The 25,626-nt window shown below is 46.2% G+C and overlaps 1 protein-coding gene across 3 annotated transcripts; it reads left to right on the forward strand.

Moving 5' to 3' along the window:
- Positions 1-8,248: 8,248 nt before the first annotated feature.
- Slc20a1 (solute carrier family 20 member 1) lies at positions 8,249-23,549 on the forward strand. 3 transcript variants are annotated; one of them, XM_048352363.1, is made up of 11 exons: positions 8,341-8,475; positions 8,702-8,911; positions 9,078-9,218; positions 9,409-9,494; positions 14,536-14,632; positions 17,114-17,233; positions 18,816-19,085; positions 19,193-19,751; positions 20,581-20,766; positions 21,222-21,306; positions 22,592-23,549. In XM_048352363.1, the coding sequence occupies exons 2-11, from the start codon at positions 8,881-8,883 to the stop codon at positions 22,742-22,744; spliced, it is 1,728 nt and encodes a 575-aa protein (XP_048208320.1). In that variant the 5' UTR covers positions 8,341-8,475; positions 8,702-8,880; the 3' UTR covers positions 22,745-23,549. The 3 variants fall into 3 exon arrangements, with proteins under 3 accessions (XP_048208319.1, XP_048208320.1, XP_048208321.1); XM_048352362.1 differs by having other exon boundaries at positions 8,249-8,911; XM_048352364.1 differs by lacking the exons at positions 8,341-8,475; positions 8,702-8,911; positions 9,078-9,218; positions 9,409-9,494 and adding an exon at positions 14,723-14,781.
- Positions 23,550-25,626: the final 2,077 nt, after the last annotated feature.

A 25,626-nucleotide genomic window follows, 5' to 3' on the forward strand; every position in this document is an offset into this window, starting at 1 on the left:
CCTGACTAGGGACGGCCACGCCGCCCTCCCCGGCAGAGCCTCTGCACATGAAGATGCCGGGGCCCAGGTCCTGGCCTCGCCTCCAATGCACTTACAAGAAACTTGTGGGCGCCATTGGCTATGCGCTGGTCCCGGGAGCCAAACACCCCCTTACAGGGCCCACTTGGTGACCGAGGGGCAAGGGGACAACTCTGGCTTGCGGATCAGCACGACCATCTCAACAGTGTCTGCGTGCTAACTCCAGCTCTGGTCCTAGTGGAACTCACTGTGACCTCGGGCTTGCTGGCGGGCGAGTTCTCGTCCAACCCGTCCCCGGTCTCCACGCCAGGCAGTGCCGTCCTTCAGAACTGCCGTCCTTCCTTGCCACTCCCAAGCTCCAGCACGAGGCACCCTCTTGGGGCTGGCGTTCTGGGTGGAGGTCCAGCTGCTGTGGTGGCTGCTGGGGACACTCTGGATGCCCGGTGGAGGAGACACAGGGCGTAGATGCCCTCGCCCGCCCCCTCCACGAGGCTGTCGGCAGAGCACAGCCAGATGCGGAAGCTGCGTCTGTCCAGGATTTGGTTACACACTTGGAGCCGACCGACCGCAGAGCCGGGCACCGTGGCTCTGTGGGGGTGGAAACATCAACAAGTGGGGGGGGGGAGGTGGGGGGGTGGGTGGAGGGGAGGATGACTGCACTGAGAAAGAAAACACACAGCCCACGCGTCTGCGACAGGCCTGGAAGAGAGTCCCGTGGAGGAAGGAAAAGAGAACTCAGTGTACATAGGCAAAGGAGAGAGAACCTTGCTCAGGAATTGCAAGTCCAGAGTAGAAAAAAGCTACACTGCTGTGGGAGAGAGCCAAAAGATTATGCTAGGCGCTAAGGAGAGGCTAAGGGGATGGAGACAGGCCGCTGTGTCTGTCACTGGTCCTCTAAGATCTACAGGAAATGTTTCCCAACACTGAGCCTAGCATTTGCTCTTATCTGCCCGGGGCGGGGGGGGGGGCATCTAATAGGATGCAATATCATATAAAATGATATATTCACAAAGCTGATAATGTGCACAGATAATGTGCACAAGGACAGACATACACACTTTATAGTAGATTATTATGAATTTAGTGAGAACACAGTTATAGAGATCTATCTACACACAATGGCGTGTAGAGACAACTAAGACAATGTTGAATGAAAAGAACCAAAAAAGTTGCATAACTCCATGGTATTATTTCATTAAACAAGAAAAATAGTGTAGAGAAAAATATGAATATCTACCCTCGAGCAAAAAAGGCGCAGGAACAGCATACCCAGGCCCAGACTTCAGCCCCCAGACCAGCACAAACAAAAACAGTTCCTTGCAATGCTTGTGCCTGTTTTAGCTTTCGGAGTGCTGGGAGTATAGGTGTGTGCTCCACTATATTCTCTCTGAAACTCCTTTATGGGCTCTCCAAACACTGGAATTTTGAGCCAGCAAAGTTGAAGGGTTCGAGTAGAAAGCTGAGATGCTAGGGACATAGGCACTTTTAACTGGATATCCTAGCCGGGCACTGATGGCTCATACCTGTAATCCTAGCTACTCAGGAGGCTGAGATCTGAGGATTGAGGTTCAAAGCCAGCCCAGGCAGGAGACTTTGAGACTTTTATGTCCAGTTAACTACCAGAAATACTGGAAGTGGAGCTGTGGCTTAAAGTGAAAGAGCACTAGCCTTGAGCAGAAAAGCTCAGAACAGTGCCTAGGCCCTGAGTTCTAAGACTCATCGCAGACAATAACAATTTGATAATCCATCTTTGTGATATTATATTTACATGAGCATGTATTATTTTATGGTAATTTGAAAGATCTGGAGATTCTTTTGCTCTAAATAATTTTAATTATGAGGGCTTGCTAGCCATATTTTGTGGCCTGAAAGTTCCACCCTCGTTTCTGTAAATGGCTCCTCTGATTTAAATCAAGAAGCAACGCAAGGTGGTGGGAAGGACAGTGAACTGATTATCACGCATTTAGAGCCCACTGTGCTGAGATTCCAGACTCCCACTTTTTTTTCCACTACTGTCTTACTCTGGGACTCTCATTTCCTTGTAAAGCAGGGTACAGATACTCGCCCTGCCTACACTGCACAGCTGTGAAGGTGAAATGACACAAATGCTTTTGAAGGGTCCTGGAATCAGGAGGGTGAGCCCTATAGGTATTCTCAAGGCTTTTATAAATTGTTATCATTAAAAAGGTGAAGGCATTATTCAAGTTGACAGTTAAAAAGTTCAATTCTCTGTAGATGGTGGGTGTTGGTGAAATAAATTTAATCCTGAAATGGATCTTCCCCCCCCTCTGAAGCAGGGTCTCACTGTGTGACGCAGGCTGTCATCACCCTTGCAATCCTCCTGCTTCTCTCTCCTGAGTAGTAGGATCACAGGCATGTACCTCCTTCCCTGGCTTGAACAGTTAAGTTGCCCCCAAGAATAAAATTGGGAAAATAAAACTGAGCAGAATCTGAGTACAGTGGATGAGACCATCAACCACAGAAGCAATTCATCCTAGCATCTGGAGACCCTGAAATACAACTAGAACCCGAAAAAGGGCTTGCTAATTGCCCAGCATTGTGCCAAGTACGTTACTCATATAACTCTTGTAACAACCCTATTATCTCCACCTTACAGAGTAGGAATGGAGGCACAGAGAGGTTAGGCAACTTGCCCACACTCATAGCAGGTAGATGGTAAAGCCAGGAGTCTAATATCAGAGCCATGTGCTGATTACTCTTAACTAAAATGATGAGTGCTTGCTTGGGACAATTAGGTAATATAGGAAAAAAGTGGTTGATTTTCAACATTTGACTGAAAAAATAAGCCTAAACTTAATTGTTTCTAAACTTACCAAGTAACAGGAATCATTGTTCTTGTAATTGCTTCCCAAGCTGTAATGTGGATAGGAATCACAAGGGGACTGTGTTAAAATGCAGATTCTGCTAGAGGGGGGTTGGGTAGGGAGCTTAGCTCAGCCCCGGAGCCAAGGCCCTAGGGCTGATCCCCAGTGTCCTCCTTTTCCTCCCCCAAAGGCAGATTCTGCCTTTGCAGGCCCAGGACCAATCACACTTGCAGGAGCAAAGTTCAAACAGAGACAGCAAGCGGGTCTGTCAGCCTGGAAAGAAATTCCCCCGATGTAAAGGAGATTGGGTTTTGCTTACAACCCCAGTGTTCCATGAGGCTGATGACTTTTACCTTTTTCCTCTACATTCTTTCCTCACTTCCTCCTCCCCTCCCTCCCCCACCCCCACCTCTGCTGTGGGGGGGGGGCGGGGGCATCCAGGGGCCTCCTTCATGTTAGGCCTTCGGGAAGAGGTGTGGAATGAAAGTGGACTGACTCCTGGTGAGGTTGTGTCTGCGGCTAGCATTGACTGTGCCAGGGAGAACGAGGTGTTTGTGTTGTCGAGGGCAAGGCTGCTCAAGCTTGTTGGCCCAGATGCCCAGCAGGCTATTTTGTGGAGTGACTGAAGAGCCGGGGTGGCCACAGAGACACCCAGGCCACCCCTCTCCTGCCGATCCGCGTCCTGCTGTCCGCTCTTTCTCCGCCCCCTCCTCCCCGGCAGCCACAGGACCTTCATTAAACATAGCTCCCGAGTTTTCCACAATACCTTTCATTCCTGTTGGAAGGTGAGCTTTGGAGAAAACCAAACATTCACAGAGGTCTAGGAGCAAGCGCGGATTAAGCGCTGTGCTGCGGGTGGGGCTGGTTCAAGAGAGACCCGTGAACCCCTAGGCCAATTCTGGCTGCCCCTCTTCCTGCTGTCTGGGTTTTCCGCCACATCAGCCTATGTGAAGGAGAAACCAAAGCAGCCAGACCAGACCGGAGCTGTCGGGGAGGAGGCACATGAGTCTAGAGTGGGTAGGCCTAGTTCTGTGTTGGAAGAGAAATGGATTACCGGTGTGCCTGGAAAAAAGCCAAATCCAGCTCCTTTTTGCTGAGACACCAGCCTCAGCCTGTGTATCTACAATCAGAGCTCGGCTGTCTGGGTGCTTAGGAGCACCCCAGACTCCGTCGCTATCGCCAACTCAGATTTCAAGCAGTCCCTGGGCCTTGTGAGGGGTTAGAGCCATGGCCTCTAGACGCCCGGTCCTGTTCAATGCAGACTAAGGCTATGGCCATGTCTGGAGACAGAGGCTGGCAGCCTCTAAAGCCGGTGGGGAGGTGACGGGGGTGTGAAGTCCCTCCTTGAAATGTGACTTTGAACCTGTTTCCTGCAGTTGACTGCTGGTTGGTTTTGCCTGGACTTAAATTCAGTGCCTGGGGGCTCTCCCTTGGCTTTTTGTTGCTCAAGGCTGGTGCTTTACCACTTGAGTCACAGTTCCTCGTCTGGCTTTTTGTTGGTTAAATGGAGATACTCTTGACTAGGCTGGCTTCAAACTGTGATCTTAGGCTCCAGAGTAGCTAGGATTATAGGCTTAAGCTCAGCTTGTTTCTCTCTTTCTTAAAAGACTGAAGAAAACAGAGTTTCCAGTAACTCTAAGATTGGGTCAGGCTACAACTTTATTTTTGGAGAGACCAAGTGCACTGGCTCTCTGCCTCTTGAAGACATGTCTCCTAGATATCCCCTCCCCCCCTCCCCCGGTGAAATGAGTAGGCTTAAAATACAGGCTGTCAATGCAACAGTTAATAAAAATACGGAAGAAAGAAGGGGAAAGTAAATGTGTTAGCTTAAGTGTAAATAAGAGTTAACACCTAGGGCTCACATCTTAGCTCTGGATTTACTGGCATCCGGGGGAATTGCACTGAGCACTGATTCAACCAGGCCTTCAGTCTCCATGCTTTGGTTACTTTGTCTATAAAATAAAGCGAAAGGATCTCCTTCGAGGTTGAGAGTGTCACAGGAGATAAGCGCAGAGGACCCAAAATAGTGCCTGGTGCTCGCTATCTTGCTATTATCCTTTCTTTTTTCTCGGGATGGTCTTCACTAGATGGCTCCTAGCTTCCCTCCTCTGGTTGTTCTCTCTGGCTCTCATCCAAGTCCTAATATGGCTTCTGGAACTGTCCATGCTCCTGGTTAGGGCATACAATGTTCCCCTGCCCATCTGAAGGTCCCTTCTTCCCAGCAGGCCTTTTCCAGGATGCTTACTTCACGCGCACTGCACGGGGACCTCAGATGTATCTCCTTGACTGCAAACCTCTCGGCGCTCCACTACACATGGCATTCTTTCCTCTTTTTGTCTGCATTCCTGCAGGTCAGATTTCTCAGTAGCTCATGGAAGTAACTACACACACACACACACACACACACACACACACACACACACAACCCAGCTTCACAGAGCCCAGCGGCTTAGTGTTCTGTAGCTCATGACGTGCTGTCTTATTTTGTCCTCTGAGGGTAAGGGTGGATGAGGGGCCTTGGGTTCAAGGGCTTAGTGGCAGTGACTTACCGAAGATACTGTAACCACTCAGGACCTGGGCCTGCCAGTGGGTCTGTTCACTGACCATGGACCACATTGCCCCTGCCACCCTGACTTGCATAGGAGCAACCTGATTTTGCACAGCTTCTTATTCTCTTGGTATTGGGAGAAGTCTGAGAGAACTTGGTCAAGATGGATAGGGAAGCAGGGTGACGTATGGTCACCTGACACCTAGCTCACTTTAGACTTGGGTTCTGCAGTCAATGTTTAGCTAGCGACTGAGTAAAGTGCTTACATGCGCCAGATGCCCTTTCGGATGGCCTGGTAGATTCAATTCATGTTGTCCTTCCCCAAACCCTATAAAGTAGGGACTCTCCATCTTTACAGATGAGGAAAACAAGGCAGAGAATGTATCTGTCCCTGGTCATAACTACTGAGTAGTAGAGCAAGGAGTTTGGTTTCATAATCTGACATGTTTAACCACTCTCTACATCCATTGGACTCCAAGATCCTGGAGCATGTGTGTAGCAATGCCTTGATTCCATGGAAAAAGGATTAAATGACTGTTAGGCCCTCTGACCTCTTTCCCCAGCACTCAGATAAGGCTAGAATCAATGTCATTGGGTATGAGCTGGCAGAACTGTGTGTCTTCATACCCCGTCTTCCTTTCCCATTTCTCCCAAGTTCTTTCTAGCTGTAGAGCTCTACTCTCTTCCCCTAACTCCAGCAAGCCCAGGTCTCTGAGCACCTTACCAATCCAGGATCCTGGACTGTGTTCTTACATCTGGACAGATACTATTCATCATAACTGCCCCACCCTGGCTGTCCAGTGTTTGCCAACTTTAAGAGCTACGATTACACTACTGACAACATACTGTAAACAGCAGATCATGGGAAAAGTTCTGGTCAATTGCCTTAGAGTGTGCTCAGGCCCTTTACCTCAGTAGTCCTTTTATTCATTCAATGTTTTTATAACCGTGAAACGAAATAAAAGTGGAGGGGGAGTATTACTTTTGAAGGTGCCAGAACCCGCACTCCAGTCAGTTGCTTGGGGACACGAACTTTTTCAGACATGACCTTGGGACCTAGTCTTGTATAACACAACTGTGCTAGATGTTCTGGGTGAGTCGGAGCACCCTGAGACGAAGTTTAAGCCAGTGGTGGTTACTCAGGTATAGTAGTAATTTACGGTGTGTTGGTCTCTACTCCTCAGTGCCTCTCAGTGTACTCGAGATGGTAAAAATGTGAGGGTTCCCAAGCATCCCGAGCCTGGTAGGTATTTCTGGATGGAATATTTTTAATCTCAGCTGAAAGCCTAACAAGAGGCAACGACCTAAACCTTGCACAGCATGACTGAACTTAGGCCACGCGATGGAAAACCCCCGAGAAGTGTCTTCTTGGTGTCCAAACTATGCTCCAGAGATGTGTTTGTTACACACGGGAGGGGTGGGGGGGTGGGGGTGGGGTAGGAATCTTTACCAGAAAAAGATAGGAAACCCTCCAGGAGGGCCAAGGAAATGCCCTCTCCCGCCCAGTGTGGCCCCCCATGCAGGCAGGCCAGGAGCTAGGTGCCATTCGGCACTCCCTGCAGACTTACTGTCCGTCTGTCTGTCTGTCAACATCCACACTCCGCTCCTCGTGACGGCTCAAGGTGACTGACACACTGCGGCGAGCCGGTCAGGCCCGGACTCCGCAGCCGCGGCCCCGCACGCAACGCCCGGCCCGCGTGACTCAGCCTTGCGGCTTCCACCCGGGTGCGTGACGGGGTGGAGAGAGACCACGTGAGGAGACGGGGCCCGGGCGCGCCCCCCCCCCCGCCCCGAGGGAGGCACGCCGCCGGACCCGGCCGGCAGCGCGGCACGGCACGACCCCGGCCGTGGCCTTTGTGCCGCCCTCCGTGGGCCCGACGAGAGTCTCCCCGCGGTGGCGGGGCGGGCCGCCGGGCGAGGCGACCCGCCGGGGACTCGCGCGCGCGCGGGCGAGGCGGCGGCCGCGGCCCCACGTGGACCCGCTCCGCGCCGGAGGGGGCGTGGCCCCCCGGCGCCGCTGGACCAATGAGCGCGAGCGGCGGGCGGGGCGGGCGGGGCGCGGCGGGCCCGGGGGGGCGGGGCTTCGGGCCGGCGCGAGGCGCGGCGGGTCACGCGGGTCGCGGCGCCGGCTATAAGGACGGGCCGGCGGCGTGCTTCGCCAGAGTGATGGCTGCCGGCGCGCGCGGCGCGTTCTCCCACTCCGGCCGCTGAGCTGCCCGCCGCCGTCTTCTCCCGAGTGGGACGCGGGGGATCCCCGCGAAGCCTGCCCGGGGCCGCTGTCCCGACCTCGCTGCCCGCTGCCCGGCCGGCCGCAGGTGCGTGCGCGCGCCCGCCCGCCCTTCGCGTCGCCGCCCGGAGCTCGTCGTCTCCGCTGAGCCGCTCGGTTCCTCCCGGTGAGTGGTGGCGCCGCCCTGAGCGCGGCTCTTTCTTCTCCCCGGGGCCGGGCGGGCCGCGGAGGAGGAGGGGGAGGAGGAGGAGGCGGCGGCGGCGGCGGCGGCGGCGGCGGGGGGCCCCGGTCCGCGCCGAGCCGCGCGCGGTCCGCCTACCCCCCGTCCTCCCCCCGCCCGCCCGCCGCTGGCCTTTTTGGCGGCCCCGGGGCGGCGCGCGCGCGCGGGAAGGGCCTTTTTCCGCGCCGAGGGCGCGCGCGCGCGCTGGCGATCGCGGCTGGGCCGGGCGCGCGCGCGCGGGGCACCGGGAGGGCGCGGGGAAGCGGGCGGGCGCCACGTGCCCCGCCCGGCGCCTGCGGCGGCGGATAGCGGATCGCCCGAGCCCGGAGCCCCCCGGGAGGAGGGCACCGGCGGGGGTCCCGGCCCGCGCCCTCCCGGTTCCCCCCCCCCCTCCCCGCGGGCCCGGCCTCGGGGCGGCCCGGGCGGGCTCTCCCCACCCCTCAAGGACACCGCCGTGCTATTGTTACTTTCTCCTCCCTCGCTTCCTCAGGATGAACTTAGGTCCTTTTTGTGAGACGCCATGGAATCCGCCTCCGTGCTTTTAGCCCTCCAGAACCAAAGACACCCCAGACAACAGACGCCCTGCAGCCTCGTATAGCAGTGACTCCCCAGCTCGGTTTCTGTGCCGTAGTTTACAGTATTTAATCTTATATCCTTATATTATTTATTAGTAGCATTTTCCGATACCTCATATTCTGTTTACACATCCTAAAAGCCGCCCAGTGATTCTCTTCTTCGTTGGAAAAGGAATAAAACCACTATTCTAGAGAGAATGACAGCAGACGCGGCCTTGGGTACTGCCGATTACCAATGGATGCTCATCCTGGGCTTCATCATTGCGTTTATCTTGGCGTTCTCCGTGGGAGCCAATGATGTGGCAAATTCGTTTGGTACAGCGGTGGGCTCAGGTGTCGTGACCCTGAAACAAGCCTGCATCCTAGCCAGCATCTTTGAAACCGTGGGCTCAGTCTTGCTTGGGGCCAAAGTGAGTGAAACCATCCGGAAGGGCTTGATTGATGTGGAGAGGTACAACTCTACCACGATGATGGCCGGCTCAGTCAGCGCTATGTTTGGTAAGTTCTTAACTCTTTAGGCATTGTGCTCTTAGTGGCGGGTGAGCTAATATATCATGAAGTGGTGGTTACAGTTTTTGTGTTGAACCTTTCTGATCATTTGTTTCGGAGTGTACCGCTTACATAAGAGTCTGACTGTATACTTAATAACATTTGACTGTTTCAGGTTCTGCGGTCTGGCAACTAGTGGCTTCGTTTTTGAAGCTCCCCATTTCTGGGACACATTGTATTGTCGGTGCGACCATTGGTTTCTCCCTTGTGGCCGTGGGACAAGAAGGAATCAGGTGGTCTGAACTGATAAAAATTGGTATGTTTAATTCTTAATGGCTTGACTTCTTTTCTTGTCAATATGCTACTGTGGTAATAATGTGTGAGAGTATATGGTACCAAATGGACAGATTTAAGGGTTTTGCAAGTAGGAGCATCCAACATTTGAAGAGCATTTGCTTCCTAGGTTTCATTAGTTGACATCTTTTTCTTAATGTGTTCTATTCCAGTGCTGTCTTGGTTCGTCTCTCCACTGCTGTCTGGTATTATGTCTGGAATTTTATTCTTCCTTGTTCGTGTATTCATCCTCCGCAAGGTAACCTTTCTCCCTCCTTACTATGAGTCTCACTCAATTCAAACTAAACAACATTCTTACAATTGTGACTGGTATATGGCATTGGAAAGTTAAAAAGTTACTTGTTTGGAATACCTCTTGCATTTTGTGAAGTTGTCTGAAAGAAGCAAATTCTAAACACATATGGAGGACATTCAGGAAGGAAACATTATAAGATGTTGAGAGGCTGAGAATATAAAATAAGGAAATTTATTTGTTTGCTTTATCTAGTTGTGTTTACTTCTTTATCAAAACCACCACTATAGTCTGGCCATTTGGAATTGTAAGCTTGAGACTCAAGTCACAATTTCCCCCGTGGCTCTTTCTAAGCGGTCAGATAAATGAGTTTTTACAGGGCCGATTATCATAACCAGTTTATAAGCTTCTGGATGAGATCCTTATTCCCTACAATGGGTTCAGTTTCTCAGAACAGGTAAAAAGAGCCACTAAAGAATCAAGAATACAAGTTGCCATTTAATTTCCTATCTATTTGAAAATCCCTTTTGAGAGACCCAGTAGCACTTCTTTTATCAGGAAGTCTAATGCTGGCTCCAAAATAGATGTAGACAACAAGGGATTATGTTGGCATTGGACTGAGTTACAGTAAGAATAAATGCATTTTTTTCCCCCAGGGAACAAAGTTGTCTTTTTTCTAAGGTGAATAGCTCTTAACTGTGCATTGTTAAGTTCTTTAAAAAAAGAATGCCCCTAAACTGTAGAAATTTGAGTGAAGAGAGATAGATAGGTGCCTTAGTCTCAGAGGTAAGAGTGTATTCAGACCCTACTTGTCTGGTCCACTTCTAAGCTCCTCTGGGGAAGGATTTATGTCTCTTCTCTATAGAAATCCTTCGGCTGATTCACTTATACACAGCCTGAGTCTGGCAGAACAAAGCGGTGAAACATCTATAGCTTGGCATAGTGCGATCAACAGACAGTTCACTGTGATACTCTGTTAGGTTTGATACTGCTTCACTCAGCAAGCGTCTGCCCTCCCACCCCACAGCTATGGTATATGGCAGTATGTTTAAATGTGGGCTCAGGGATAGTCAGGGTCCTCAGTGTCTGCTAAGAATGCCGTATCCTACTGTATACCAGAAAATCACAAGACTTGATGGGAATCTTTGTTATGGTCTCCTACTTTGAAAAGGTGTTTAGCTTTTTTGATGATTGGAAAGTAGATCATTCTGGTTTCGGAGAGGCTTGATGCTTGATGTGTCTGGTCTCCAAGTGGGCTTGTCTTCTTCCCTGGGGTGGAAAATGGTGGTGCCCTAAGATGGAAGGTGAGTTTTTTAGGTGTCCAGAACTTGTTGTTTGAGGAATGCAGGCTAAGTATCTATCCCAGAGAGCTTAATGTAGATACTTGGGTGTTTTTTTACAAGTGTAGGAATGGGTATGATCAAGAGTGGTTACAATAGTGCTTCAGATGTATCTCACTGAGGATCTTTACCCACAAACTCATGCCCGCATGCCACTCTCAGATGAGTTTTTACTTGATGAGTGAAGATTTGTGGTTATTAGTAGATTTTAAATGTCAAGAAATATCCTTAAAGCTGGGTGCTAGTGGCTCATGCATATAATCCTAGCTGCGTAGGAGGCTGAGATCTGAGAATTGTGATTTGGAGTCAGCTTAGTCAGGAAAGTCCTTGAGACTCTTTATCTCCAGTTAACCAGCAAAAAGCTGGTGGTAGAGAGTTAGCCTTGAGTGAAAAAGCTAAAGGAGAGTGTCTGGGTTTAAGCCCTAGTACTGACACAAAACCACCAAACCAAAACAAGAAAACACATACACACACACATTTATACTGGGAACATTAGCTGCTACAATCTGAATATTTTACTGTTGATATATTGGAACTCTTTGAAGTTCTGTCTTGAAAATTAGAATTTTTTTAAATTTAAAAAATACTGTATTTTCAAACTTTATTTTTGGAATGTTTTCTCCAGTAGTTTTGGTAACTTGGTAAAATGGAGGAAGGACTTCTGTGAAGGACTGGTAGCATTAAACAGTGGTAGATGAAGTGAAAGCTTTCCTGCTGAAGATTGAAATTCTAGTCAGAGAAAGTCAGGCTTTCGGCTTCCTCCTGTCAGGAAGTCACATTAACTATATCTAGGCAAAAACTAAGGGAATATCCAGTATGTATGGGGGTTTGAGGCCCCCCTTTTCATTAGATGATGAGGCATTCACATGTTTGCTTTAACTTTGTAACTTCTTTAACTTTAAAATTGTTGATTTCTGTTACAGTGTTCAGAGGAGTTCTTACACAGAATGACTTGGTGACCCAGTGTAGCTAAGTGTATCAATTGGCTTCAGTTTAGAATCTACTCAGATCATATAGTGATGAACATTATCTCATAGCAGTCACTAGCCCTGTTTATCTCTCGGGAGTGACTGGGATGAGGCTGGAGAAGGAATAGCAAAGGAGAGACCTTTCTTACCCCTTTCCTTACTGTTTTTAAACCATTGACTCTGTATTTCATGGTGTACTATCCACACTCTTTCCTCTGCCCTTCCCATCTGCTTTATCTTGAAATAGTCTCCATTTAGCTCAGGCTGACCTCAGACTCAGTCCTGCCCCAGACTCCCAAGTGCTGGGATTACTACTGGCCTGTGGCATCCTATCTGCTCCAGGTCCCAGCTGCTTTAATTTAGCTTCCTTCTGGGAGTACTTAACTAGGCTACAAGAAAAAAATACTTGTATCTTTTTTTTTGTTTTTTTTCCCCAGTCCTGGGCCTTGAACTCAGGGCCTGAGCACTGTCCCTGGCTTCTTTATGTTCAAGGCTAGCACTGCTACTTGAGCCACAGCGCCCCTTCTGGCCGTTTTCTGTATATGTGGTGCAGAGTTATTGAACCTAGGGCTTCATGTATAGGAGGCAAGCACTCTTGCCACTAGGTCATGTTCCCAGCCCCAATACTTGTATCTTATTTTTTATTTTTTTTCCCCCCCAGTCTTGGGCCTTGGATTCAGGGCCTGAGCACTGTCCCTGGCTGCTTTTTGCTCAAGGCTAGCACTCTACCACTTGAGCCACAGCGCAGCTTCTGGCCATTTTCTGAGGAATCGAACCCAGGACTTCATGTATATGAGGCAAGCACTCTTGCCACTAGGCCATATTCCCAGCCCAACTTGTATCTTAAAGTGACCAGTTAGACTCATTCATAGATACTTTATCGTCAAATAATTCTGGACTACCTGCTCTATAGATCACTAAATGAGTTTTAGTCTTAAGGTGGATGGAAACTTTAGATTTTTTGAAGACTTTGAATGGCCTGTCCACCTTAGGTTTTTTACCTTGTTAGTCCTCAGGGTATAAGTGGTGCTGGTCAGTGATTCAAAAGTCATAGTCCCTAAGTTCTAGGTGGTTTTTGTTTTGAATATTTAGCATTCTTTTAAACAATGGATAAAAGTTAAAATTAAAGAGGTTTTCAATAAGGACCCATTCCTATTGGAAAGAAATGACACTCTTTCCATTTTATTGAACTTAAGCTACCACTTTCCTCTCAAAATGCTGGTCTTTTTTTCCTGTTTTTCCTTCCAATCAGAAGCTTTAGAATACCTTTTTTTTTTTTTTTAATAATTATTTATTGTCAAAGTGATGTACAGAGGGGTTTAGAATACCTTTTGGATCTTTCCGTTTTCATCCTCCCTGAAATTTTCCGTTGGAATTTTAGCCTTTATTTAGTATTTATTCCGATTTCTTTATTATTATTATTTTTTTTGGTGCCATTTTGAGACTTGAATTCGGGGCCTGGGAACTGTCCCTAACCATTTTTGCATAGCGCTAATTCCTGCCTTTTGGTGGTTAATTGCCTAGCCTTGAGCCGCAATCCTCAGATCTCAACCTCCTGAGTAGCTAGAATTAAAGGCCTGAGCCACCAGTGCTGCCCAGCCTAGCCTGTTCATAGATTTTAGATGGTTTGATTTGAATGCTTTTTTTGTGGAATTAATACATATTCATTGTAAGTGATGCACTTCTCGTTTTTCTTTGCACTGGCCTTTAACCATTTCTTGAAACATTTCACATTTTTGCTTAAGGGCCTTTGCATTTGCTGATCGTCTTCAGCCCTCTAGTTGCCTTCTACATGAACATTAATGCTTAATTAATGCTTCCTGACCACCTTCCACCTCCACTGCTGGCTAAAATTTACCCCTCTTTTCATCACTGAACCTTGGTTCTCACTTTCTTTACAGCATTTGGCAGTACTTCAGATATTTCATACTAGAAAGCAAATGCCATGTCTGTGGTATTTCTTCCAATATTTCAGTGTCCAGAGTCGTTTGTGACAATTGCTTGAGTAGGTACATGACCTACTGGTACACAATGGATCTTTGTCTTTGCACATTTGCCATGTATTCATTATGCAGTGTTTTTCAGATAGATGATTGTTGCAGGTATGTTCTGCATTTTTCACTTTAATCTGTGAATGCATAAAATGAGGAAGACAATATTTTTTCATTTTTATTAAGCAATTCTACAAAGGAGTTAAAGTTTTCTAAGGTAATATGTACAGTGCTTCTTGAGAATATCTGAGTATTCAGGATGTTACTAGTCACTTGTATTATAAGAGAGTCTGGTTATCAAAAAACCAACAACCAACAAAACAAAACTAGCTTTTGGTGGGAGGCAAAATTAGTTTTTGTTTGTTTTCAGAGACTTCTAGGAATAAGTGTAAGAAAGTTCCGGTTGGCCTTGGAACTTGTTTTGTTTTGTTTTGTTTGCTTGCCAGTCCTGGGCCTTGGACTCAGGGCCTGAGCACTGTCCCTGGCTTCTTTTTGCTCAAGGCTAGCACTCTGCCACTTGAGCCACAGCGCCCCTTCTGGCCATTTTCTGTATACGTGGTGCTGGGGAATCAAACCTAGGGCTTCATGTATGGGAGGCAAGCTCTCTTGCCACTAGGCCATATCCCAGCCCCGCCTTGGAACTTTCTGTGGAGAGACCAGTGTTAGCACTGAAATTCCCAAACTGCTGGTGTGCTACAGGGTTGTCAGCCTTACAGCCTTTTAAGATACTGATCTTAATGTTTTACAGGAAGACCCAGTTCCTAATGGTTTGCGAGCTTTGCCAGTTTTCTATGCCTGCACAATTGGAATAAACCTCTTTTCCATCATGTATACTGGAGCACCGTGTAAGTCCATGTCAAAATATTGCAGTGTGAATTTAAAGTTATTTACAAAACTTGTATTAAATGCCCAATCTACCCCTTTTTGCTTTTCAGGGCTGAAATCTTCTAGAAGGTGACTGGCCTGCGCCCATTTCAGAAGGCTGCAGGCTAGTGTACGCTGAGTTAACCTAGATAGTTTTTCAACCAAAGAGACCTGCTCAGATTCTAAATCACTACAGACCTTTCCTCTTTAGTCTTCACAGGATCTACCAGGATCCATCAATAATATGACCTTCTCCCTCCCTTCCTCCTCTCTATGCTAAAAAAAGCTGGAACTGATAACTGACCTCACTATGGAAGTTATTAGTTGCTCAATAATTATTCTTCAATAATCAGTCATCTAGGACTGGTTTCTGGATACCATTTTTCTCTCTCAAATGGAACTACTTTGGTTTCTAAGTACTTAATTTACCCTCTTGAATCTACTTGAATGAGAAGAGTTGGGATGTTTAACATCTGGTCTGAGTGCACTTGGAAGAAGAATTCATGCTGCTGAGAGGAAAATTAATTTGAAAATGTAAAGGTTGAGATGTTGCTTGCTTTCATATTGGGACTAAGCAAGGCATGAATTCAGTTGTGTGTTCTGTGTTTAATTTAGCAGATGTAAGAAATTGGCTACCTAGGGGCTGGGGAATATGGCCTAGTGGCAAGAGTGTGCTTGCCTCCTATACATGAGGCCCTGGGTTTAATTCCCCAGCACCACATATACAGAAAACGGCCAGAAGTGGCACTGTGGCTCAAGTGGCAGAGTGCTAGCCTTGAGCAAAAAGAAGCCAGGGACAGTGCCCAGGCCCTGAGTCCAAGCCCCAGGACTGGCCAAAAAGAAAGAAAGAAATTGGCTACCTAGTACCTTACTATGCAGGACAGTTCAGTTTTGGCCTCATGTGCTTTGATGTTTTTTGACTATTCAAGTCAACATATTTCAACTTTTTGTCTTATGACCCACTGGAAAAATTTCATGTTGTTGCCTGTAAGTAGAAAGTTAGGTTGTCATGAAGCAGGAAGTTAATGTAGTCATGAAGCAGTTTATCCCTATCATGGACAGTGAGCTTATGTATTTTCAAATATTCTTAACAATTCATGTTGTGACGCATTAGATTGACTTCATTTCTGATTAATGAGTTGTGACTTGCTTCTTATAAGTCTCACTAAGTATAGTAAGTTGCTGGTGAAAAAATGAAGCTAGCAAAATGTTTTTAGTCTTGTCATTATTCTTGGTATATCAGGAAAGAAAAGGACAGTTGTATGAGAATATTGGTCTTGGGGTATACTGCAGTTCTTGCACAGGCAAGGAAATGCTTGTAGGCAGTTTCCATTCTGTTAAAAATTGAATTCTTTGTGCTAAACTAAAATGTCTCCCATGAGATTCTAAGCACTTAGTGTTTATGTGGTAGTTGCAAAGCTCATAGTTAAGATTAGCAACCAAAATATTCAATCATTTTTGGATATGGGAACTTAGATATTTTAATTTTGTTTTTTATGGATCATTTACAAGCAAACCAAGTCTCCTTTCAATTTACCTTTTGAAGTAGAATGTAGATAAATTTAAGTCATGACAGACTCATGTTTCATGTATATTTGAATTTCTGTGACTACTAAGTCAAAATTGAAAGTGGAAATTAAAGTGGAAAAGACCAATAGTCACATAGAACTTAAGTTTTAAAGTGACCTCAGTTTCTGTTTCTTCAAGGTTGATTATTTTGAAGGGAGTAGAACTTTATGTTAAAATCTATTAAGCAATGTGGAGTACAGCAATCACAGGTGATTATGCTGTTGTCTACACTCTGTCATAATGGCTCTTACGGCTTAAGCCACATTGTACTCCCTCTGTTTCTACAGTAGCTTGGAGCCTGTTGACATGCTGCATGACAAACCAATAGTGATAACTATTACCTGTCCGCGAGCCGTGGAGGAGGCTTGCCTATTGCCATTGGTGGACAGGTGTCTAAAAAGATAACGGCCTGTTAGTAAAACTGCTACAGAGCTTTTTCTTTGCTAAAGACAACGATTTAACTTAACTCTGTAAGCTACTGTCTTCCGATGGTTAATATCCTAGTTTTGTTTGTTTCAGTTTGATGTTTTAGAGATAGCTGTTCACTAGTTTTCTGAGGGCTAATACAATGAACGAGAGGTTTCTCACAGAGAATTATTTCAGCATGTGAGATGTGACTATTGGGGTACCTTTTAAAGCTCTCAGATAAGTTGGTGTGTGCCAGAGTAGTATGTGACAGTTAGAATCAGGAGTTTTCTGGGGTAGAGTGTGCAGAGGCTTAGGAGTCCAGCAAGTGTCTCGGGGGACCAGTTGGTGTGGTGTTTTCCCCGGAGGCTGTGATAACCTCGGAATGGGCTGGCTTGGGGAAGCGTTCCATCTCCACGGGTGGATTGACATGTTACAAGGAGGGCTGTTGCCCTGGGGTTTTCAAGATGCACCATTTTATCTCCTAGTGCTGGGCTTTGACAAACTTCCCCTGTGGGGTACCATCCTCATCTCGGTGGGCTGCGCAGTTTTCTGTGCCCTTATCGTCTGGTTCTTTGTATGTCCCAGGATGAAGAGAAAAATTGAACGTAAGTAATCATTTGTAGAACAGCTTCTAACTAGTAATATTGTACATAAGTCTTTTTGTTTGGCTACTTATAAAAATCCACTGCATAGACTGACATCGTAAGATATTTTTAGTGGTAATTGGAGAATAGGTTTGTTGTCCAGATTGTTATTGGACTTAAAATGAACTAAAACTTAGTCATTAAGAATATTTGACCAATGCTGGAGAGAGAAGGTAGTCATTTGGGGCTGGGGATATAGCCTAGTGGCAAGAGTGCCTGCCTCGGATACACGAGGCCCTAGGTTCGATTCCCCAGCACCACATATACAGAAAACGGCCAGAAGCGGCGCTGTGGCTCAAGTGGCAGAGTGCTAGCCTTGAGCGGGAAGAAGCCAGGGACAGTGCTCAGGCCCTGAGTCCAAGGCCCAGGACTGGCCAAAAAAAAAAAAAAGAAGGTAGTCATTTAACCTTTCTTGTAAATAGATCTTGGTCAGTTGGCACTGACGGGTAAGTACAGAGAAGGCCTGGCCTGAATGATCTTTATTAAGATACAGATTACTTAATAAAAATGAAGGGTAGGCATAAAATACTCTCAGTGCAGGAAACATTTGCCCAACTACTTATGAGTAATTTCACATTCAATCACAGCTAAGACTTATGCTTTTGTGTAATCCTAGATGTAAACATGTACACATTGTATTCCAAATGCACTGTGCCATGTGAGGTACACACACAAATTCACCTTGCGTTTGTGCTAGAATTGTAGCACAGATTCTGGAAGTCAACATCTTTAGGTGTCACTTGAGTCACTTAGGCTACTTTATTATTGTAATGTCATTAAATACTGAGTAAATCTTGGTTAGTAAAATTTTTACTTAGGTCTAACATTCCTTTACTAACTGAGGTCTCTGAAAAAAGTCATTTGCCATTTCCATCCCTGCGAATGCTAACTGAGTGAGGTGCAGTATATTCCCAGCAGCACAGAGGGGTTAGGAAGAGAGTGCTGCCTTGCTCAGCTCGGCTGAGCCGCTGCCAAGAGGCTCTTTGCTCGTCAGCTGTGCTGCGTCCGCAGTGGGAACGAAGCTTTCAGCACTCCTGACCTCGTTTCTCCCTCCCTCTGGAAGGAGAGACAAATGTAGCTTTAGTGCTAATCTAGTTTGACCAAGGTTCCTGAACTCTGCTGGTAGACAGGTAAAGGTGCACCAACCTGATAGGCTGTAAGGTTTAGAACTGAAAGTAGCAAGTCTTGCTTCATAGAAGTAGATGCCACGTTTTCTTCAGATGCTACAAAGAGTTTTGCTACTTGCTTGGACACTCGGAGTGAGATTTCTCTTTTAAGAAGCATTAGGGCCAAGTTGAGCGCTCTGGTCAACTGCCATCCCTGAGCTTGAGCTTGAGGAGGGATGTCTACTAAAGTTTGCAGCCCCAGTGGATTGTACACTGCATCACTGGCTTTCCCAAGTGAAAGCAAGCAGGACGGTAACACAAGTTTAGCTCAAGTTCACATGTATTATTTTTTTTAAATTGAGTTTGGGGGTGGGAGAAATAGAACTAAGGGAGTATGTCATAAGCAAACTAAATCCTCCTCTCCTTTTCTTCCCTAGGAGAAATAAAGTCTAGTCCTTCTGAAAGCCCCTTAATGGAAAAGAAGAACAGCTTGAAAGAAGAGCATGAGGAAACAAAGTTGTCCCTTGGTGATGTTGAGAACAGGAATCCGGCTCCGGAGGTGGGGTCTGCCACGCTGCCTCTGCAGGCTGTGGCGGAGGAGAGAGCGGTGTCGTTCAGACTTGGAGACCTGGAGGAAGCCCCGGAGCGAGAGCGGCTCCCCAGCGTGGACCTGAAGGAGGAGACCAGCATCGACAGCACCATGAATGGTGAGTTGGCGGTCCCACGGTGGGGCTCTTCTCGCTAGTGGTGCGGAGACTGCTCTTGGGGACTTGATGTTCTTTGTGTTGAGCGTTACCTCTTTGATCCTGGCTAGGTGCAGTGCAGTTGCCTAATGGGAACCTTGTTCAGTTCAATCAAGCCGTTAGCAACCAGATGAACTCCAGTGGTCACTATCAGTATCACACTGTACATAAAGACTCTGGCCTCTACAAAGAACTGCTCCATAAGTTACATCTGGCCAAAGTGGGAGACTGCATGGGAGATTCTGGCGACAAGCCTTTGAGGCGCAATAATAGCTACACTTCCTACACCATGGCAATTTGTGGCATGCCCCTGGATTCATTCCGTGCCAAAGAAGGTGAACAGAAGGGAGAAGACATGGAGAAGCTGACCTGGCCTAATGGAGACACTAAGAAGCGAATCCGGATGGACAGTTACACCAGTTACTGTAATGCTGTATCGGAGCTTCACTCAGCCTCTGAGATGGACATGAGTGTCAAGGCTGAGATGGGGCTGGGTGAGAGAAAAGGGAGTGTTGGCTCTCTGGAAGAGTGGTCTGACCAGGATAAGCCCGAAGTCTCCCTTCTCTTCCAGTTCCTGCAGATCCTTACAGCCTGCTTTGGGTCATTTGCCCACGGTGGCAATGATGTCAGGTCAGTCTGCTTCATTCTCAGCATTGCTGAGTTTTAATTTGAAGTGGTCTTCCCTTGTGCTTGTGGTAGTGTTTCTACCACCCACGGAATAATAATCTAGACAGGGCCAGGTGCCCATGGCTCATGCCTGTAATCCTAGCTACTCAGGAGGCTGAGATCTTCTGAGGATCACAGTTCAAAGCCAGCCTGGGCAGGAACATCTGAGATTCTTACCTCCAGTTAACCTCCAGAAAACCAGAAATGGCTTGGCTCAAAGTGGTAGAGTACTAGCCTTGAGCTGAAGAGCTCAGGGACAGCACCCAGGCCCAGAGTTCAAGCCCCATAAGTGACCAAAAAAAAAAAAAAATCTAGACAGGATAAAGTAATAGCAATTACTGACATAGAGAAATTACAAGAATATCTTGAGCCTTACTTCTGCACATGATAATTATAAACATGTTTTTCTCAGAGAAACCTTTGTCTGGGTGGGACCTAGGTCTTTGATAGTAAATTGCAAGATGTACAATAGAAAACTTTAATGAATGAATGAATGTATGGATTTGTGGGTTAGTAAGGCTTACTGGGGTCTGTATAAACTTCTGAGGACCTAAGAACTACTTTAAGCCGTGTGTGAGAGGAAAGAAACCACTGACTGCAAGGTGCCTCTCGTCAGAGCAGCTTTCCTTTTCTTCTGTTGTGTATGCTGGAGTTCATAAACAGGCTAACTAAATGAACTTGAAGGCAAGACTGTGAACACCCAAGAAAAGCAGTTAGTAATTGAGTCTTGCCAAGAAGTGCTTTTGTCTGGAAGTTCACATGTGCCCTCTTTTTTTTTTTTCCTCTCTTTCAGCAATGCCATTGGTCCTCTGGTTGCTTTGTATATAGTTTACTTCACAGACGATGTTAATTCTAAAATGGCGACCCCAATATGGCTTCTCCTGTATGGTGGTTTTGGCATCTGCGTCGGCCTGTGGGTCTGGGGAAGGAGAGTTATCCAGACGATGGGGAAGGATCTGACACCAATCACACCCTCTAGGTGAGCATGTGGAGCAGGTCCGACACTGAGTAATGCTTGTTTCTCAGGAGATGTCATACTCTGTAGTGCTAACACTAGTCTGAATTTTTTCAACTTATTGTCTGGCCTGTATAGCCGAACATTTATCTTTAGTGGTCTCTTGACTGAATTTTCTTATAAAGATATGTACCAAGTGAATAACTACAGACTGGGTTTTCATTTGGTAGGCAAGTTTGATGTTTACAAATTTGTCAAAATAAGAGTGTAAACTTTGTTAATAAAATTCCAGAATTTAACACTCAGGCATTAGACGGTAGAGGAAAGGGCAGCCGTATCATCTGATTTAAAATCTATACCAGAGGCTACAACCAGTAGAGACGATGGGAGTCTATCACAGAGTAGAACCAAGTGTTTACTCAAGGTAGTGTTAGCTTATCAACCCTAAAGTCTTGACAGGAATCTTTTTGTGTCTGCAGTGGCTTCAGTATCGAGCTGGCATCTGCCTTCACTGTGGTAGTTGCATCAAACATTGGCCTTCCCATCAGTACAACACATTGTAAAGTAAGTGATGTGCCTTTTACACGGTTCTGGTAATACGTGGGCTTTTAACACTTTCTTCCTTGTGCAGGTGTCTTAAAGAGATCACTTTTTTTGTTTTGTTTTGTTTTGTTTTTTTGGCCAGTCCTGGGCCTTGGACTCAGGGCCTGAGCACTGTCCCTGGCTTCTTCCTGCTCAAGGCTAGCACTCTGCCACCTGAGCCACAGTGCCCCTTCTGGCCGTTTTCCATATATGTGGTGCTGGGGAATCGAACTGAGAGCTTCAGGTGTAGGAGGCAAGCACTCTTGCCACTAGGCCATATTCCCAGCCCCGAGATCACATGTTTAAGACAAGTAATTGTAAGAATAAAAGCTTATATTTAACAATTTCTTGTCTTACTCATTTAAGTGATCTCATGCAGAGTTACCCTTTGATTTCTGGGTGCTGGGCTTTTTGTTACCTGTTAACTGTGGTGATTTTGGTCTGTAGACATTTCCACTTAGCACCATTATGTTTTTTCCATAGGAAAGCCATTTAGTTGAAGTTTTGGTGTTTGTGGGCTAAAGATACATCCAGCTGTTGACTTCTGCCGGGCTGGGCTCTCGTTATCACTGTGGGGCGGACACCTGGTTTTCGCAACCTGATTTTGTGAGGCTGTTGGACTGTTGGGAAGTGACATGTTCAAGGTCTCAGAACTGTAGTACCAAGGAGTTTATAATGATGTATAGGAAAAGGAAGAAACTGGCTTTAAAATGAGTGAATCTAGACCAACCTGGAGCCTGCTTAGTTTTGTTTTTAATCCTTTGTGGGCCAGGATGTTTATAGGCCATCAGCCATAAAGTCTCATATCAGCTCCCCTCTAGAATGATCTTTAGGAAACCTAACAGCGCAAGTTCATTAAATTCTAGTTCAGAAGGGAAAAAGATGTGTTCCTGTATAATTTTAGTACAATAGCACAGATTTGATTGGATTTCTTATTGCCTTGATCTTCTTATGAGTGAGTAATTGTATCTTGTTGGTAACCTTAGCTTTTGGCTGGGTGTGGTGCTGCCTAAAATCTCAGTCCTTAGGAGACCGAGGCAGAAGGATTGGGAATACCAGGCCAGCCTGTTAATAACATAGTTTTAAAAGACCAGCCTGGACTACATAGTGAGACTCTAGCTCAAAATTAGTTCAAAATGTAAGCATACAGTTAGCTTTATTGATCCAGTCCACTTGTCTAGGCTCCTTATGTAAGCAGCTTTAGGTATGTCTTTGCGGCGATATCTTTTGCACTTCAGTCACTATCTTTAGTCTGTTTCTCTCCTAGGTGGGCTCTGTTGTGTCCGTTGGCTGGCTCCGATCCAAGAAGGCTGTTGACTGGCGACTTTTCCGCAACATTTTTATGGCATGGTTTGTCACAGTCCCCATTTCTGGTGTTATCAGTGCTGCCATTATGGCAGTCTTCATGTGGATAATCTGAAAGTGTGCAGCTGAGATTTAAAACCTTAAATTTCTGTCCATGTTTGGGACCACCTTACACATTCCTGCTCCCTTGAAGATGAATTAACAGTGTTACTGAGCACCGGGAAGACTTTAAATTTGAGACCTGTGGGAGGGAAGTGTTAATTATGCTATAATTGCTTTTGTGCTAAATATGACTTGTCTCAAAACTAGCTATGTAAAATAACCAGGTTTCCACCAGTTCCCACAAAGTCCCCCTTTCCTTCTGGGCTGTGAATTCCTGTACATATTTCTCTACTTTTTGTATCAAGCTTCAATTCCATTATGTTTTAATGTTGTCTTTAAAGATAGTGTGTGTGGGTTTTTTTCCTTTTTAAACATCAGAGAGAGCCATTTGACAGAGTATACTCTGCTTTGTTGGTTTCACCAGCTTCTGCCCTAACATGCACCGGGAGTTAACAATAAAGCATATACTGAAGCTTCCCTTAGAGTCTCTTCTAGAAGTAGAGTCCTTGGCACTCTGCCCTCCTGTCAGTCGCGGCGGGTTTTGTTGGCCTGTGTGGAAACCTCTTAGAGGGATGAGGTTCTTTGGACGCTGAAAATTAAAGTTAGTAGTAACTTCTTTGCAAGCAATCCATTGATTTATTGCTAAGAAGTAGAAAAAACATGAAAACCTTTGGGCAACTGTGATTTCTCTTAAGATTTCTGACAGTGTGGGTTGGGTGATTGAAGTGGAATATGAATTTGGGGCAATTAAAATGGGACAGCCTTCCATGTTCATCTGTCTACCTCTTAACTGAATAAAAAGCCTACAGTTTTTAGAAGATTGGGTCTCATGGTTTTTATTCGTATTCACATTGTCTGGGCTCTCAAATGGTTAGTTTTGTAACAATCAGTAAGTGTGTATCTTCACAAGTGAGAGCTCTTGTCTTGTCTTCCAGGGTCCACACACTTAAGTGTTTCTTGTGATCCCAGAGAGATTGTTGAAGCAGTGTGGTGCTTTCATTTAGATAGCACAGTCTAGATGCTGTCATGCGAGTACGTATTTAGCCAAGGCTCTCAGATTTCCGCTAATGGCTCACACCTGTAGTTGTAGCTGCTCAGGTTGAGATCTGAGAATCTTGGTTGGAAGCCATCAAGGACCTGGGTTCAAGCTCCAGTTCTTTGCATGAACAGTATTCCCTCAAGTGGCTCAAGTGGTGGAGTACTTGCACAAGGCTTTGAGTTCAAACCCCAGAATTAAAAAAAACTAATTATTTGAGTGGTAACTCCTTTGTACAGTTAAAGATAATAAAAAATAACAAAATGATACAAATACAACTTTAAGACATTTTTAAAAAGGAACATTTAAGTCCTGCTCCCGAGGCTCACTGAGTAGGTGCATGCCACTGTGTCTTGTCAATTTAATGGTCTCCCTGACTATTAGGCATTGCACTATGCTTTTCTATACAGTCCTCATGACCTTTTTTTTTTTTTTTTTTGCCAGTCCTGGGTCTTGAACTCAGGGCCTGAGCACTGTCCCTGGCTGCTTTTTGCTCAAGGCTAGCACTCTGTTACTTGACCACAGCACCACTTCTGTCCTTTTCTATATATGTGGTGCTGGGGAATCAAACCCAGGGCTTCATGTATACAAGGCAAGCACTCTACCACTAGGCCACATTCCCAACCCCCTCATAACCTTTTGTGGTAGCTTTTCCTTTTAGTTTTTATATAAGACAGGCCTGGAGAACTTAGGTACTTACCAGTATTAACGGAGTGGACCCTTAGTTCTGTGCTCTGGGTTGGCTGACAGCTTTATGACGGGAAGAATGATGGGCTCTGAGGTTAGGAGATCTTTTTAATGTTTGCCAGTCCTGGGGACTGGACTCAGGACCTGAGCACTGTCCCTGGCTTCTTTTGGCTCAAGGCTAGCACTCTACCACTGAAGCCACAGCACCGGTTCCAGCCTTTTCTGTTTATGTGGTGCTGAGGAATCGAACCCAGGACTTCGTGCATGCTAGGCAAGCACTCAACCGCTAAGCCATACCCCCCAGCCCTAGGCGATCCTTTTGAGTTCTAGTACTGGCCTCCTCACCTTTGGCATGGCCTCATAAGCCCAGGTTTTCCAGAGCTCTGATTTCCACTGTTTTCCTTTTAATTCGAACTACTCAGATCGGAGTGTGTTCTACAGGATGAGCAATAACACCTGAGGAAGAGCAACCTCAAGAGCTAGAACATGAGCAAGACAAGTATCTTGTGTCTGATAATGTTCAGGCTCTGCTGCCAACAGTGTGTTGTCCGAAGTGCCCGTTCAGGTCTTAGAGACCTGACCAAGCCCTTTGCTTGGACTTGGCTACATGAGGAATGTTAGGATCATATGATAGGTCATAGTACAAGTGATGGTCAGATGTGGAAATGGGATAGAAAGCATACATGTGAAATCAACTCAGTGTTTTAATAATTATAATAGAAAAAAGACAAGTACCCGCCTCAACGTTTTCCTGAACTTGAGAAAGACACAGATCAAAGTGTTCTACAGGAACCTCTAGAGCTAGAAAGGAACTGGAGTTATTTCCCTATCTAGGAATGCTAGTGATCAAAGGCTGGTCTTATCGTGGGTAGATGTGTGGCTTTTTTTCTTAAAGTCAGGTTTTTGTTGTTTTGTTTTTGGCGGTCCTGGTTTGAATTCAGGGCTTTGAACTTCCTGGACAGGACACTCACTTGAGCCTTGTCCCAACCATCAGGTGTATTAAAAAGTCATGTAGCTCATTATGACTTCTCAAATAGCTCTTTACTGCTGTTCTCTTTCCTGAGGCAACCCCTTTTGGCTCTTTTGGTATTTGCCCCTGTATCTAAGTAATATATATAGTACTTGATCATTTTGTTGACCTAATGTGTTGGGTGGCACCTGTAGGGCTGAAG

Source organism: Perognathus longimembris, chromosome 8, assembly GCF_023159225.1.
Source record: "Perognathus longimembris pacificus isolate PPM17 chromosome 8, ASM2315922v1, whole genome shotgun sequence".
Taxonomy (NCBI): domain Eukaryota; kingdom Metazoa; phylum Chordata; class Mammalia; order Rodentia; family Heteromyidae; genus Perognathus; species Perognathus longimembris.

Excerpts from the sequence above, each read along its gene's own strand:
- Slc20a1 (XM_048352362.1), top strand. The coding sequence starts at position 8,611 with ATGACAGCAGACGCGGCCTTGGGTACTGCCGATTACCAATGGATGCTC. Across the intron at positions 9,495-14,535 it reads GTGTATTCATCCTCCGCAAG|GAAGACCCAGTTCCTAATGG; the intron begins GTAACCTTTCTC and ends AATGTTTTACAG. Across the intron at positions 17,234-18,815 it reads GATGAAGAGAAAAATTGAAC|GAGAAATAAAGTCTAGTCCT; the intron begins GTAAGTAATCAT and ends TTTCTTCCCTAG.